General features: G+C 38.8%; 2 protein-coding genes across 2 annotated transcripts; one reads left to right on the forward strand and one right to left on the reverse strand.

The window, feature by feature from the left end:
• Window positions 1-593: 593 nt before the first annotated feature.
• On the reverse strand, window positions 594-11,667 carry stxbp4 (syntaxin binding protein 4). Its single transcript, XM_028476858.1, has 19 exons — window positions 11,607-11,667; window positions 9,576-9,671; window positions 9,351-9,420; window positions 8,815-8,889; window positions 8,512-8,591; window positions 7,767-7,824; window positions 7,572-7,704; window positions 7,388-7,494; window positions 6,361-6,502; window positions 6,194-6,254; window positions 5,496-5,584; window positions 4,709-4,780; window positions 4,311-4,376; window positions 3,987-4,172; window positions 2,913-3,023; window positions 2,771-2,820; window positions 1,159-1,292; window positions 978-1,035; window positions 594-848 (listed from the first exon to the last, which is right to left on the reverse strand). Exons 1-19 carry the CDS (start codon window positions 11,665-11,667, stop codon window positions 713-715), a joined length of 1,785 nt encoding a protein of 594 aa, XP_028332659.1. The 3' UTR covers window positions 594-712.
• A 2,583-nt stretch (window positions 11,668-14,250) lies between these two features.
• Window positions 14,251-16,604, forward strand: hcar1-3 (hydroxycarboxylic acid receptor 1-3). Its single transcript, XM_028476859.1, has 2 exons — window positions 14,251-14,625; window positions 15,767-16,604. The coding sequence occupies exons 1-2, from the start codon at window positions 14,251-14,253 to the stop codon at window positions 16,466-16,468; spliced, it is 1,077 nt and encodes a 358-aa protein (XP_028332660.1). The 3' UTR covers window positions 16,469-16,604.
• Window positions 16,605-16,731: the final 127 nt, after the last annotated feature.

Genomic DNA, 16,731 nt, shown 5'->3' on the forward strand with positions numbered 1-16,731 from the left:
AATAACATACGTTTAAAATAATTTTAAATAAGAAAAGAAAATATGAATGAAACAAAACAAAACAAAAAGTAAAAACTACTTTTAATGCATAAAAATATATAAAACTTTCTATGGAGGTAGATGTGTGTTTTTATGATTGAAATAAAAAAAAAATTCAATCAAAAAATGCAAGTGTTGAAATGAAAAAAAAAATATGGTAACTATATTATATATATATATATATATATATATATATATATATATATATATATATATATATATATATATATATATATATATATATATATATGAGACCCAACTAATTAGATTTGAACACTTTTTTGATTGAAGATGGTTTATTTGATTAAAGTCAACTTTTTTGTTATGGGTAGTTCAATTGTTTCTTTATTATTCAATCAATAAATAAAAAAATGTCAAAAAAAGAAAACCAAAACAAACATTTTCAATCAAAGAAAAAAATGTTCAAATGCAATTATTTGGGTTTCAAATATTATTTTTTTTACATTTGAAATCTTTTTTCTTGGATTGAAAAGATTTTGTTTTTTTATTGAAAAATAACACAAATCTACGTCCATAACTTTCTTCCTCCATGTTTGGCGTCCCATGAATAATGAAGTATGGATAAATAATATCACTTACACCAGCCAATCAAATGCCTTTATTGAGTCATGTGACAGGCTACAGGTATTATTATTGTTATTATTATTGACACCTACATCTCCGTCTCTACTGAAGGACTGAGGTTAGTCATCGCTCTGTCGAAGGACTCCTCCAATTCCACAGGGGGCGGAGCCACCACAACGCTGCTGCTCATTGGACGGCTCCACGAGGTGGTCTGCGTCACATGACTGAAAGATAGAAAGTGTGATAGTTAATCTGACAGTCTGTAGAACAAACTCATCTCGTCCAAGCTTCCCGTTCAACCCAAAGGAGAAAGATCTTTTATTGTGAAGGGATGCGACATTGTGCGGTCTTACCTAATGTAGTATTTTTCTCCCTCTGCAGTGAACGCTTCTTCCCAGCCGTACGGAAGACCTGCCCGACAAAAAAAACCCACAATATTCATATTTCTACACAAAAAAACTGCCCCAAACACCAAAATATAACATTGTCTTATGGTCGTCATTTGCTTGAAGAGCTACAATAAAACTAACTCACTCTCTCCCTCCATGTCGGCTCTGATTGTCCTCGTCAGCTCCTCAGCTTCCTGAGCCAATATGGCCACCGTCTGAGGACACTTCCTGAGGAGGGGGGGTGCGGGGGCCTGTAGTGGTGGTTTCACCTCAGATGAACTGCACAAGGCGTAATGTTAATTATAAACACAGGATGACACAGAAGGTAGAAAGCCTTTACTGGTTCAGTGCCCATTGTTACGTTCATTGTTCTCAGCAAAAATACAGTATAATAACGGGGGCTAATGTTAAGTTACTGCTAATGTTAGGTTAATGCTATTGCTTGGCTAATGCTAAGTTAGCGCTAATGCTAGGTCAATGCTATTGCTTGGCTAATGCTAAGTTAGTGCGAATGCTAGGTTAATGCTATTGCTAGGTTAGGTTAATGTTAATGCTAGAATAATGCTAATGCTCGGTTAGTGTTAATGCTAGGATAATGCTATTTCTAGGTGAATGCTAATGCTAGGTTAATTGTAATGCTAAACTAATGTTAATGCTAGGCTAATGCTAAAGCTAGGTTCATGATATTGCTAGGTTAAAGCTCGGCTAATGCCAATACTAGGTTAATGCTAACACCAGGCTAATGCTAATGTTAGGCTAATGTTAAAGCTAGCTAATGCTAAAGCTAGCTAATGTTATGCTAATGCGAAGCTAATGCAGTGCAACGCAGGCAAACACTTACATCCTCACTTGCATTTTCTTCAGAGTATGTAATTATTGTAGTATTATTATGGCAGTGGCTATCCGTACGGTTGCCGTATCAATATACCGACATTCTATCTGTACGCAGTGCCCCTCATTGGCCAGTTTAGGTCATGTGACTATGACTAAACCTAACCGTGAACCTAATCCTGACCCTAACTCAAAATATTTTGCGATATAGGCTTATAACCTAACTCTAAACCTCACACTAACCCTTCGGTAAACGTACTAATAGCACCAGGGGTTGTCCGTACGCCACCCTTACAAATAGACACTTTCTATTATTATTATTTTACAGCTACTTTACTTGGATTTTTGAGACCCTTCCCGGGGGTGCAATTTCATTAAAGTTGGCAGGAGGATATAGGTTGGTGGCAAATTTAAAAGTGTCTTTTTTTAATGCAATTTTGGGATTCGTTAGCGCCATCTAGTGTTTGTAACTTTCCACTGCTTTGAAATAGCTGGATGGAATTCGGTAGGTATATGCATTGGCCCGTGGCTACCAAAAATCTAGTTTGGACCTATAACTTAAAATCTAAAGTTTTGAATTTAGAGCGCCAAATTTTGCACTTTTTCTCAATTTTTGGCCAAACCACACCGTTTTTAAAAGCGATCTCATCCTAGAACGTTCATATGTGTGTGTGTGATTAAAGCAACACTGATCTACAGCTACTGACACCATAGATTGACCTCAATTTAATGGAACACACAGAGAGAGCGCTTTCAGAGCATCGCTGCATGAATGTGGGTCAGAGAGAAAGAGTGTGTGTGTGTGTGTGTGTGTGTGTGTGTGTGTGTGTGTGTGTGTGTGTGTGTGTGTGTGTGTGTGTGTGTGTGTGTGTGTGTGTGTGCGTGTGTGTGTCTAAATAAACTGGGACAGATACACATACTTTTACCTGCAGCTCTTTGATGGTTCGTGACTATCGAGCAGGAACTCGTGAACATTCTAACAAACAAACAAAGTAAAAAAAAAACAAGCAAACAAACAAACGTACATCAAATCAAAACATGGGGCAGAATAACAAAACAGTTTTTTACCTCCACAAAACTCAGAAGCTTCTCCATTGACATCTCTAAACTCCTTTTGGCAGTTTCGCTCTTTCGTAGCTGACACTCCAACACTGACACCTTCTTCTTCAGCTCCTCCTCCTGACAGGAAGGACCACACCACAGCTGAAACCTGCTGAGTCACGCTAATAACATAAGAGCTAAAACCTGCTGAGTTATGCTAACAAAATCAGAGCTAAAACCTGCTGAGTTACGCTAACAATATCAGTGTTAAACCTGCTGAGTTATGCTAACAAAATCAGAGCTAAAACTTGCTGAGTTACGCTAACAATATCAGTGTTAAACCTGCTGAGTTATGCTAACAAAATCAGAGCTAAAACCTGCTGAGTTACGCTAACAATATCAGTGTTAAACCTGCTGAGTTATGCTAACAAAATCAGAGCTAAAACCTGCTGAGTTACGCTAACAATATCAGTGTTAAACCTGCTGAGTTATGCTAACAAAATCAGAGCTAAAACCTGCTGAGTTACGCTAACAATATCAGTGTTAAACCTGCTGAGTTATGCTAACAAAATCAGAGCTAAAACTTGCTGAGTTACGCTAACAATATCAGTGTTAAACCTGCTGAGTCACACTATCAACATCAGCGCTGAAGCCTGATGAGTCACGCTAACGACACCAGAGCTTAAAAATATGCTTAGTCACAATAACAATATCAGCGTTAAACCTGCTGAGTCGCGATAACATCAGCGTTAAATCTGTGGAGTCAAGCTACCTACACCAGAGCTGAAGCCTGCTGAGACATGCTAACAACATCAGAGCTGAAACCTGCTGAGTCATGTTAACATCAGAGCTTTAAAAAACCTGCTGAGTCGTGCTAACAATATCAGCATTGAACCTGCTGAGTCATGTTAACACCTGATCTAAACTAACAATAACGATATCAGAGTTAGACCTGCTGATTCATGCTAGCTAAAACGTGCTGAGTCTCTCTAGCCCCTGATCTAAAACCTGCTGAGCTACACTAGCTAAAACGTGAGCTGGCTGTGGTAAATGTTTAGCGTTCCTTAAGATCAAAGCTGTGATCAGTCCGTGACCTCTGACCTTCTCTCTCTTCTTACTGACGGTGGGCTCCACGCTGTCAGTCTTCAGCTCAGCGATCTCGGCCTCCAGCAGGTGAATCACCTCCTCGTAGTCCTTCTCCATCCCTCTGCTCTCCTTCTGCAGCTCCTCAGACTGAACAATCCTCAGATTCAGTGAGTGGATCCGCTCTGATCCGACCTTCACCTCCTGCACATATAAAACATCACACTAACCTTTCTGATGAAGGTCCTTTCATCACCATCTCACCATCTCATCCACATTCATTTACCTCCACAACATCCACTTCCTGTGCTCGCCTGTCTGATGTGGGCGGGGCTTGCTCACCTGTCTTGCTGAGTTAAGCTCCGCCTCCATATGCAGGTGAACTCTCTGACTTTCCACTAGCTGCTCCTGCACAAGAAACAAAGCAGAATAATTCCAACAAGTTCATTTTTTCTTCTTTTTTAAAATAAAATGTTAAGGTTTTATTTATTGAGACAACTTTTTTCAGGAAATTTACTTTGAAAATCTCAAGTCTACAATATCAAACTACTGCAGAATAGAAAGTTGGACTGGGACAACGTAAAAATAATCAGCACAGAAGGAAACAAACACAAACGCTGGATCAAACAAAATAAAAGCCATAGGAAATTTCCTGAAAGAAGTTGTCTGAATAAATGAAACCTTAATATTAAAACAAAGCGGAGCATTTCAGAATAAAAGCCTTGCCGTGTGACTGTTACCTGCAGCCTCCTGATCTCTATGAGAGCCTCTGAGAGCTGCTTCCTCAGCCGCTCCATCCCAGCCTCGCACCGCTGCAACACATCATCATCATCATTGCTATCGTCATCATTATGGCTCTACGGAAGCATAATGGATTAAAAAAAAAAAAATCGTTTTTTTCTGAATTTTATTTTTTTTCCCTTCTGTGTATTGGACTAATTTTGGACTATTTTTTTTCTGTTTTTCATGCTAAATTTCCTCCATTTTTTTCTCTGAGCTTAAAGGGCATTTGAAACAACAGATGCTTTTATTTCTTTATTGAGAGCCAAACATGGCCGGCTTGTTTAATTTGATAAAAAAATGTACTTTCAACTTTGTTTAAGACACTGGGATATATAGTTGAACTATAATAGTTCCATCTTGAAGCTATGTACAGTATGTTCTAGCAGGATTTCCAAGTATCTCGATAATTCAGAGAAGAAATTAGCACAAAAAAAACAGGAAAAAAAATACTCAGGAAAACAGAAAAAAAATAAATAAATTTGCTTGAAAAACTGAAAGAATTACTCGGAAAAACAAAAAAAACATTACTCTCAAAAACAGTAAAGAAAAAAAAAATTAGAAAAACAAGAAAACAAACACAAGTGAATGCAGTACACTTCCGTGCGGTTCAGCTTCAGCGCTTAATAAATAAAATAAACCAGGCGCCCCCTGGTGGCAGAAAACGTGGTGCATTCAAAGTAAAACCTAAGACTTTAATTTATCTAACATAATTAATGATGGTTTAAAAACCACACCTTGATTTACCTGAAGCTCAGAGGTCGACTCTATAGGGGAGAAGTTCATTGACTGTTCACAGTCAGAGAGGAGCTGATCCTGGACCAGAACCTGCAGATCTGGACCAGAGACAAAACTACAAAGTAAGGGTGTAAGAAAAAAAATCGATTCAGCGATATATCGCAATATTTCAACACACGATAATCGCATCGATCCAAAAAATGTCCAAATCGATTTTTTAATCATGTTTTTGAACAAAAGAAAAACATTTAGTTGCGCTAACATCTGCATAACGAGTAATCTCCCAGTCACTAGGTGTCAGTGAACGCACCATTGTTAAACTACTTCACTACTCATGTTTGATAAACATACCATTTGTTTTTGATATTAGTACTTGAATCACAGTTTGTTACCATTTACTTGTTCTCACAATGCACAATACACATGTATTTCATACCATTTTGTACTTGTAAAGGTGAAATATATTGATATTATGATGTACTGTACATTGTATTGTTTAGTATTTCGATACATCGGGATATATCGTATCGTGACATGCAAATTGTGAATCGTGTTATACAGTATCGTCACATTCATGGCAAAGCACACCCCTATCACAGAGCATCAGTGTGAGCTTAGAGTTATTCACCATGAAGCAAAGCAGGAATTAGAGATAAACTTAGTTTAAGCTACTGTTCACACACGTAACCAATCAGAGCAGCCCTCACCTGTGACAGAGCCCGCCTCCTCCAGACCAGCAAACAGTGACGACCGACCAGTGTGAGAGTCCTGAACACACACAGACACACACACCAGTTTATATACACACACATATCCATACACACATCAATACAGACACACACACACACACACACACACACACATCAATAAACACTGCCCGTGGGATGTGGATGGAGGGCAGCGTCTGATTGGCTGGAGCAGGTTCGGGACATAAGTAGGTGGGGTCTGTCTGTGAGGGGGCGGGGCCTGAGGAAGACCTGGGTCTGATGAAGGCCACCTCCACTGTGGGCTCAGCCCTGTTACATAACAACACAACTTAGCATAAGTCTCAGGTTGGAATCAGTATTATTATTAATCATTACTCATTAATTTATTATATTATTGATGAATATAAATGATTTGATAGCATTTTTTTCTATGATGACCACAACACGTGGTTATTATGTAACGGCCGATGGTTTAATATTTGTCAGATTTTTACTTCGAACAAGCAGAGCATGGAACTTCATTTCCTGTACCTTCAAAACCTTAGCAGGAAGCTTCACCTCGCCCCTTCAGAATAAAAGCAGCCTCAGACTACTTCTGACCCAAGTTGCGGTCAATTATAATTGTAATTGCGTTATTGATAATTAATTACAATCATGGTGTAGTTCTAATTATAATTGTAATTGTTAATGTCGTATACGTAGTTAAATTGTAATTGAGTTTATATAATTGACTTTGTAATTGCATAGTAATTGCCATGAAAAATTATAAAAATTGTCATTTATAATTTAATGCAAAACTGGGGAACAATGTTACAGTACCATTTTAAAAACATTAAAATCTAGGGCTATACTGAAACAAAAATGTTCAGATGCCCACATCAAAAATATTAATACCTATGTTTTCATTGATTAAGAAGGTAACCAGTAGATAGGAAAGAAATGCTAACAGAAAGCTAACACAAGAAGGTGAACTTTTATTCGGTTATTTTTTTCAGGCTCAGTAATTGTGATTAATTGTCATAGAACTTTAGTAATAATTGAAAATGTAATTATAATTGACTTTCTGAGAATAAAAAAACTACTTTTATTTAATTGTAAATGGGAAAAATGCTGGTCACTGTAATCGTAATTGAATTGTAATTGAAGACGTAATTGCAATTGAAAAATGTAATTGACCCCAACCCTGAATCTGACCTCAGTCTGCTGTCGGTGAGCACCTTCCACGCCTCCTCGTATGTCACTCCAATCAGAGACTCTTTGTTCACAGACACCAGCTGATCTCCAACCTGCAGCCGGCCGTCCTACAAAGGTCAGAGGTCACAGGTCAGGGGTCAGAGAGGGGACACTGAGTAAAGGACAAATGCCAACAAACAATGACCTTCTCACAGTCTCCTCCAGGAATCACTTCCTGAATAAACACCATTGGTCCGTCCTCCCGGTTGGCTCCGCCTCTAATGATGAGACCCAGGCCCGTTCCCTTGGCAACGCAGATCAACTGAATGATGCTGTGACTGTAAGTGGACAGAAGTTAAGGAGACGAATCGGTTCATCCTGAACCACAGGCGAGTCCTACCTGAAGGTAAGGGCGGGGCTCTTAGTGGAGTGGGTGGGGCCGAGGAGCAGAGCGCTCTCTGAGGAGGAGGAGGAGGAAGAAGAAGAAGAAAAAGAGCAAAATGATTGAATGATAACTCATTTATTCCTCTGAATAATATCCACTGTTATCCAGGAAGTTTAGTATTATTTGGGCCATAGTATATGAATAAAATGGGTTAAACGTGACCAAAAATGGTGGAAAAGGTGGTAAAATTGGATTTTAAAAACCACAATTGATTAAAAGTTGCAAATTAGAGTGGCCAAAAACTGACAGAAAAAGTGGTAAAAAGGGTTCAAAATGTCAATATTGGAACAATTAGTTTTAAAATGGTAAATAATGGCTATGACAAATCGTGAATGTGGTTAATTTGCCAAAAAATAAGCATGAAATATAGTTAAAGGTTAAAAGTGACAATGATGGGTCAACATGTGCAACACTGGGTGAAAAGTGTTGGAAAGGGTTTATAAGTGCTGAAAGTGGAAGAAAATGTGTAGAAAAGGCATTGAAATTTGTTGGAGAATTGGCAGAAATGGGAGTAATGTGGCAAAAATGCAATAAAAGGAGCAAAAATGGCAAGAAAAAGTGATGAAAATAAATTAAAATATGGCAAGTTTGGTGTAGTTGTAGAAAAAGGGTCAAAATAAGCAAAAATTGGCTAAAATTGTGTGTGTGTGTGTGTGTGTGTGTGTGTGTGTGTGTGTGTGTGTGTGTGTGTGTGCATTACCTGTGTAGAGTGGAGGTGACGTCCCTCTTGTCTTCTGACTGACTGAGCCATACGTCTTCATCAGTTCACTGAACTCTCTCCTAAGGACACACATCAGCTGTGATGACGCCACACACACACACACACACACACACACACACACACACACCCTGATTGTGTCACAGCAGGTTTGTGAAGTGACTAATGTGTGAGGACAGACTTCAGCTCCTGATCCATCACTTCAGTCCACGCGCACACGCATACACACACGCACACTTTAGAGAGTTTGGAGTTATTTCACAATAAAAGCCTCTTTTTTCTCACCTGGCTTCTCCGTCTCGGGCGATCAACAGAGTCATGTGATCGGAGAGAGAGGCGCTCCTCAGGATGTCCACAGCCCTGGACACACACACACGATTACCAAAATAAAACACTTGTCTCCATCAATAACTATTTCATCTTTATGTAGAGGTCAAAGGTCAAATGTCTGACTGTCTCTGCCATCTTCAGATTTCAGTGTCCCTCTTTATTTATGCCTTCCTGTGCATCCCTGTATAACATTTCGGGTCATTGTTACATATATAACAGGCCCCTTCTTAGGATTTGATAAGAATGAATAAATTCACACTCCTGAGAAAGACTGAGGTTTACAGGTTTACTTGAAGATTTAATTTGAAGGTATTACTTTATGGAAAATAAAAAGGTCTCCTGTGAGGGACTTTGTGACTTGTTCAGAGTTTTAACTAAAGATAAACACCAAGTCTTCTTCAAAATAAAAACCCTACATTTGTGTAGCTGGTCAACTTTATTTTGAAATGCTGTTACTGTAATAATCCTGCTGTGCATGGCTCTGAGCTCACCTCTGATTGGTCGATCCCCTCAGGCTGATGTTGTTGACGTCTAGAATCAGGTCACCTGCTTTAATCCGACCTGAACACACACACACACACGGGAGACAAACTATCATTGTTAATCAGTCTGACTGACCCTCTATCATTAGTCATTATTATTATATGATAAATTATATTTTCTAAATATATTATATTAATTATTGTTATAATGTAGTGTATTTTATAAGGTGTTACCGTCCTCTGCAGCGAGTCCTCCGCTGATCACACGCTTCACAAACACACCAAACTGCTGCCCCGTCGCCAGCCTGCAGCCGCCTATTATCTTCACTCCTACACACACACACACACACACACTTACTTAAATTTCTTCACTATCTATCTATATGCATTAGAGGTGGGAATAGTGAGAGCTAGTGTGTGTGTGTGTGCATGCTAAGGTTTTGTTGTATTATTTAGTTTTATTTGATTGTATCTACTCTGCTGTTCTCTGTTCTATTTTCTTTGGACATGATCCTGAGGACCCCCCTTGAAAACGAGATGAGTCATCTCATGGGGTTGATCCTCCTATGAAATATTAATGAATAAATAAATAAAATAAATACGTTGAGGTACAAGATGCTGGGTTCACAAGATCGATGTGATACATCATTTTATTTTGAAAAAGGAAAAAGGAAAAAAAAATGTTGGTATTATTATCAATTATTATTATCAAATTAATCGCTAAAAATGTATTTGACTGTATAAACTTAAGTTTCAAACTGAGTATAAAACAATGAAATAAACAAGATCACTCAGAGAGCGCAAACCTCCACCAAGAGCCAGAAATGATCTTTTCCAGATATTTTCAGTTATCTGGATTGATGATCTGTAATCACTCACACTCTATCAGAGAGCCCCTGTACTACGAAGCAGGATATAAACATGCTCACTAAACTCAGGTGATTTAAGACAATCTATGTGCACACTTTCCAAGAGAACTGATTGGTCAGGAGGCGGGACTTTAGTACTTGCTCAATCTTATCCACTTCATAACCTAGTCCAGATCAGGTTAGGTGTTCAGTTAGCCTGTTACCATGGTGATTTAGCCCGATAAGACATTAGCCAGCATCGTAGTACAGCACACACTGATTAAATCCAAGAAGTTAGCACTTGTTTGAGATTGTGTGTGGTTTTAATTTTAAAAAAGAATGATACTTTTGTGTGTTCCGCCTCTTCCTGCACTCTATATCTATTTCTGTGACATTAATAATAATAATTTTTTTTATTTTTAATATTTTATACTATTATTCTATTAATTCTTTAACAGCTTAACATCTTTAAGGGAACTTACATGTAAATGTTCATGCATCCTTGAATTATCCTTGAATTATATATATAAAAAATGTTTAACTGTGTAAAATAATTTAGATGAATAAATACATTAAGAATATAATATCAAAATGGAATTTTAATCGGATTTAATTTAATGTTTAATTTAATTGGATTAGGGTTATATATATATATATATATATATATATATATATATATATATATATATATATATATATATATATATAGTGTGTGTGTGTTTAGTGTTAGGTTTATTTTATTTACATATATACTGCTGTTCAGTGAAACACTAACTCACAACGACAGCCGAGCTTTTCTGCTGCTTCAGCTCAGCTGTGTCGACTGACGTGAGTAAGACTGACAGCGTGTGGCTCTCAGGGCCTCAGGAAGGATTCAGCTCCACATATACAGTTCACCATGTGAGTTCTGTGTTCTGCTTTGGTTGTGTTTGTCATTAATATCAAATGTAAAATAAATACAAAAAACAAGCAAACAAACCACTAAATAAATAGTAAAGAATCAAACATAGAAGAATACAAAACCAAGAAAATAATCCCCCAAAAATGTAAATAAACAAACAAATAAAACAAATACCAAAACAAGCAAACAAACTAATACATAATTGTAAATAAACAGACAAACATAAAATAAATATGAAAACAGGCAAACAAACTGACAAAAAAGTAAATAAACAACCAAAATAAATACAAAAACAAAACAAAAAACAAACATAACAAATTGTAAATGAGCAAACTACTAATAATAATATATTTTATTTGAAAAATTATTGTTATTATTAACAAACTAACTTTATAATGAAGAAAGATCAAATAAATAAATAAACAAACGTATGAAATAGATAAATGAATAATTAAACAGATAAGTGGGCTCACAATGAGCTGAACACATAGGGTCAGAGGTCACGGGGTCACTCACCCAGGCCCTCCCTACAGTCCTTGAACTCCAGCCTGATGACGGCTCGGCTCCCTCTGATCATCACGACGACCAACACTCACATTACACCGGTTCATCCTCTGCTGCAGCAGCTGCTCACTGCAGATCATTGTCCAATCAGTACGGCTCATCATCCCAGCCCTATGCCCCGCCCCCTCCACCAGCAGCCAATCACAGGCCTGCTCTGACCCAGTGAGGGAGATTAAGACAGGACAAACCGTTTCAGAATGTGCTTTATTTAAATTCCTGCATCGTCATCACATTATGTCATCATCATAATCATATCAGTGATTATTATGGTATGTAAAATATGATGATTTCAGGGTTGACCTAGGGGGAGGAGCTCACAGTAAGCAGCCAATCAGAGCCTTCAGCGCTTCAAATTATCCTTGGGGTCAATTTGACCCCATTCATTGTTTATCGTTCAAAAATGATAGTTTTATTTTTGCTTCATATTTCACGGAAGCGTAGAGCTGCCAGAGGAAAATATATTTTGGATCACTATATTGTTTGAACAATATAATTATATTGTACAAACAATATAATATTGTTCGGAAGTATCATCCTAACCTTCGGATTTCAATAAGGAAGACAATGTTTGACCAGATTTTACTTCATGCTTGAGCTGAGGTATGGAACCCTGATGATGCTTTGTTCAGTGGATGATTTTATTAAGAGTAGTGGTGGTGGCTACCCATACGGTTGCCGTATCAATATAATGACATTCTATCCGTACACAGCGCCCCTCATTGGCCAATTGAGGTCACGTGACTAAGACTAAACCTAACCATAAAACTAATACCCTAACCCAAAAACCTAACGCTAAACCTAACCCTAAACCTAAGACGCCTCGTACGTGTACTTTGGTAAATGTACCAGTAGCATCGGGGGTTGTCCATATGATTAGACACTTTCTTCATAGTATGAGCACACTGAGGAGAAAGCTTAAAGGCAGTGGCTATCCGTACGGTTGCCGTATCTATATACTGACATTCTATCTGTACGCAGCGCCCCCATTTGCCCAGTTTAGGTCACGTGATAGGTCAGTCATTGGTCAGTTTAGGTCACGTGACTAAGACTAAACCTAACCCTAAACCTAAACCCTAACCCTAACCCTAAAAAATGTTGCGATATTAGGTTATAACCTAACCCTAACCCTAAACCTATGTATGTGTACTTCGGTAACCGTACCAACAGCACCAGAGGTTGTATGTACGGCAACTATACAAATAGACACTTTCAAGCTTAAAAGTATTAGGGCTTTCCAGGGTGTAACCCCACACAGCCTAAAACCAGAAGACAGCTGGAGTTACTCACCATAAAACCCCCCGCACCCCACAAATGAGCAAGCTGAACCACACCCTAAATTAGGTTTGTTGAAACTAAAAACGTACCCGTCTTGCCTTGGTGTGGGCAAAATCATGAATCATGTCCTTGTTAGTTTTTCTCCTATGGTGTGGTTTATGCTTATCACTGTCAAACTGCCTGCCCTTTATTTATGTTTAGCAAAAAACGTTTTATTTAAAAGGATAATAGATAAAAAATGAATAAATAAATAAACACTAGTTTGGACACATTTGATGACAATGTATCTGCTTATTTGTTAAATAATAATTACATTTATTGCAAAGCTGTAAAGGAGAAAATGACAAAACTATTCATTTGTTTGATTAGACAGTTTGATGAACCCCATGTGGGACTCATAGGTCACTCGTTAAAATGATCCCCACCTATAAGGAGTCCCTGGGCCAAAAGGAGGACACGCATACACTCAACGATTGTGTCATCTGTGCTTTACAAAGAGGAAGTAGAAGGTTTCCTGAATGTGGAAACTTCTCACAGAACCTGCAGCGCTTCCATGTGTCAGACGCTCCCTGAGGTACAGACCATTATCATTGTAAAATTGATAATTAATTACAATAATTGAATTGTAATTTGAAAAAAATTAAACATCTTGCCATTGTAATCATAATCAAATTGTAATTGAGAATTGAGTTCAGATGATTTACTTTGTAATTGTCATGGAAATTCTATAAAAAACTGTCAATCACAATTTCATGGAACTCAAACCTGTGGAACCATGTTAAAGTTCGATGTCTTGCTCATGCGTAGTTAATTTAATTTATTTCAATTCAGCTTTATTCAATAATTATTAAAATATGCTTTACCTGTCAGTTCTCTTGAGCATCATTTTACCATTAAAAAAACATAAATAAATAATTAAATCTAGGGGTATACTGACAGAAAAAAGGCTCAGACACCCACACCAAAAATATTAATATCAATATTTTAATTGATTATAGGAAGCCTAACAAGGTAACCACGAGATGAGACATAAATTAGATGATAGTCTATTTATATGTACAGCTGATTAAAAAAAATGGGTCAAACTAACCCGTTATCATAGGGGATGCAAATGGAAAGCTACAACAAGAGGAAGGTTACGTTTTTGGGCTTATTTATCAAAGGCTCAGTAATTGTAATTAATTGTAGTCTTAGTTGTATTTGGAAAAAAGGCCAGTAATTGTAATTGAGTTGTAATTTAACATGGATAATTGAAGATGTAATAACAATTAAAAATTGTATTTGACTCCAACCCTGGTCCAGACGCTCACCGAGGTTCAGAATGAGCTTCAGCCCAAACTCAAGCACTCCCCGGCCGGGTGGAGCCTGCCCCTCAGTGGGGGTGCAGCTGGAGGCCGTGGTTCTCCCCCCGGTGCTGATCCTGGACGTGGCCCTGGGTCTGCTTGGGAACGTGGTGGCTCTGTGGATCTTCTGTTGCAAATTGAGCAGCTGGAACCCAAACAGCATGTTCCTGTTCAGCCTGGTAGTGGCCGACTTCATGGCCCTGCTCAGTCTGCCGCTGCGGGTCCACGCCCTGCTCTGGGGGTTCTGGGTGTTCGGGGACGGCATGTGTCGCATCAACCTGTTCCTCATGTTCTCCAACCGCTCGGCCAGCATCGCCCTGATGACCGTGGTGGCTGTTTACCGATACCTCAAGGTCAGTCAGAGGGTAATTTTTACTGTTTTTACAAATGTGGCCTAAAACCTTTGAAATATCCTTGTTAGGACATCTATGTTTAACTAACATTATTTGCTTTATTAACTTTTAAAAATGGGACTACTTTACAGTTTTTGAGGCTGCGTTCCTCCTCCTTGAAATCATGTGATTGATGATGTCACATGGCCCCACTGGCTGTAAACATCCCATTGTTTTTTATTAGGGTGAAGCATTCAGCCTGCTTTTTAGATCATTTAGCAGCTTTTTCGTTCAAAATGCCAATTTGTGCTGCTTTTGGTTGCTCAAAAATAATCAGGAAAAGTTCAAGATGTCGATGTAAAACACTTTTGTTTACCAAAAAAAATAAAAACAGTTGTGACCCAAAAAATAATCTATGACTGCTGGGGACGACAGTTCCAACTCTGTGGTTTAGTAGGAGACACTCTATCCCTCGGAGAGCTCTTCTTCTCTGTTTCATTGTCTACTACCATACCGCAGAGTTGGAGCTGTGGATTTGACTTCATTAGCATACCTTTGACTTTTATCACAATATTGTATTTTGAGTTCATTTTTCGAAACTTACACTTTAATCTAATCTCTGCATCATATTTACAATTTATTCTTGAAATTTCAACTTTAAGCTTAAAATGTAGACTTTATTTTTGATTTACCAAAAATAATTTTGTCAATCAAAATTTGTCCTCATCTACTTCTGAACTTTTCCGTTGAGGTGAAGATGTTGACACTTTTCTACCTTTCAAGCATTTGTCCATTTTTCTTTGTTGTTTCACGTTGAATGATTTTTATGTATAATGCTAAGAAATGTCCCGGTCTCTGTTTTCTCAGAGAAAAGTGGTCATGTGACCTTGTGCGTCACCCTCTGTAACGTGTATTTGCGTAAAAAGTGTTTCCATTGCGCTTTTGGGATACATTACAATATCGAAACGTCTGAAATTCCTCCTCATAAAAGCGTAAAAACTTTTTTGCAGTATTTGACTGTTGAGTGAAATTCGGGTTTTATTGCGCCATTTGGATTTTGCGCATTTCCAAGGGTAATGGAAATGCAGTTAGTGACAGTCGTCGTAAGTGGATGTCCTTTGAAGTTCTTTGGACTCCTAATGACTTCTGACCCCTCTCTCAGGTGCTGCACCCCCTACACCGCTGCAGCAGGATGTCCAGGCGAGCGGCCGCTCTGCTGTCTGTGGTGGTGTGGCTGCTGGTGGTCTCCCCCCGGGTTCCTCTGCTCTTCTTCAACCACATCAAAGGCAGCGGGAACCAAACCCAGTGCTTCTTCTTCACCACCTACGGGAAGACATCAGCGTCCATCCTGATCCTGGTGAAGATGCACCGCGCCCTCACCGTACTGGAGTTTGTCTTCCCGTTCGCCCTGCTGCTCTTCTGCTGCCTCAGGATCTCCTGCTTCCTGAAAAGGAGGACGGTGGGGCGGCCGGAGAAGATGCGTAAAGCGGTGCGTGTGTGCGTAGCCATCATCGTGGTGTTCCTGCTCTGCTTCCTGCCCACCACGGTGACCACGCTGGGCCTCTGGGCTTCGCGCTCCTTCCGCCCGTGGGACTGCACCCTCTTCTACACCTTCACCCAGCTCACCATCGTCTCCTTCGGACTCAACTTCCTCAACTCGGCTCTGGATCCCATCATCTACGTCTTCTCCAGCTCCGTCTTCAGGAAGGCTTTACTGTCCTCGCTCCCCTGCAGAAGCTCTGCCTACAGCTCCACCTCCACCTCCTCCTCAGGAGGCCCCAGCACCACCCAGCAGGAGCTGCAGACCATCTCAGGAGATGGAGGACAACCTCAGCCTGGGACAGGAAGCTCAAAACAGGATTGAAAGCAAGATTTTACCATGAGTACATTTCTAAACAGTGATGAAAAGGGTTGAAAGTGTCGATATTGGCTTTAAAAAATAGGAACAAGTACCTAATTAATTTAAATTGGCAAAAATAAAGCATGAAATATGGTGACAAGAGGCTAAAAGTGACAATAATGGATCAAAATGTGACATTAGGTGGAAAGGGTTTTTAAGTGCTGAAAATGTCTTGAAGGTGGAAAAAACGTGTAGAAAAGACATTGAAATTTGATTAAAAAGTGGAA

Source organism: Gouania willdenowi, chromosome 19 (genome assembly GCF_900634775.1).
Source record: "Gouania willdenowi chromosome 19, fGouWil2.1, whole genome shotgun sequence".
Lineage (NCBI taxonomy): Eukaryota > Metazoa > Chordata > Actinopteri > Blenniiformes > Gobiesocidae > Gouania > Gouania willdenowi.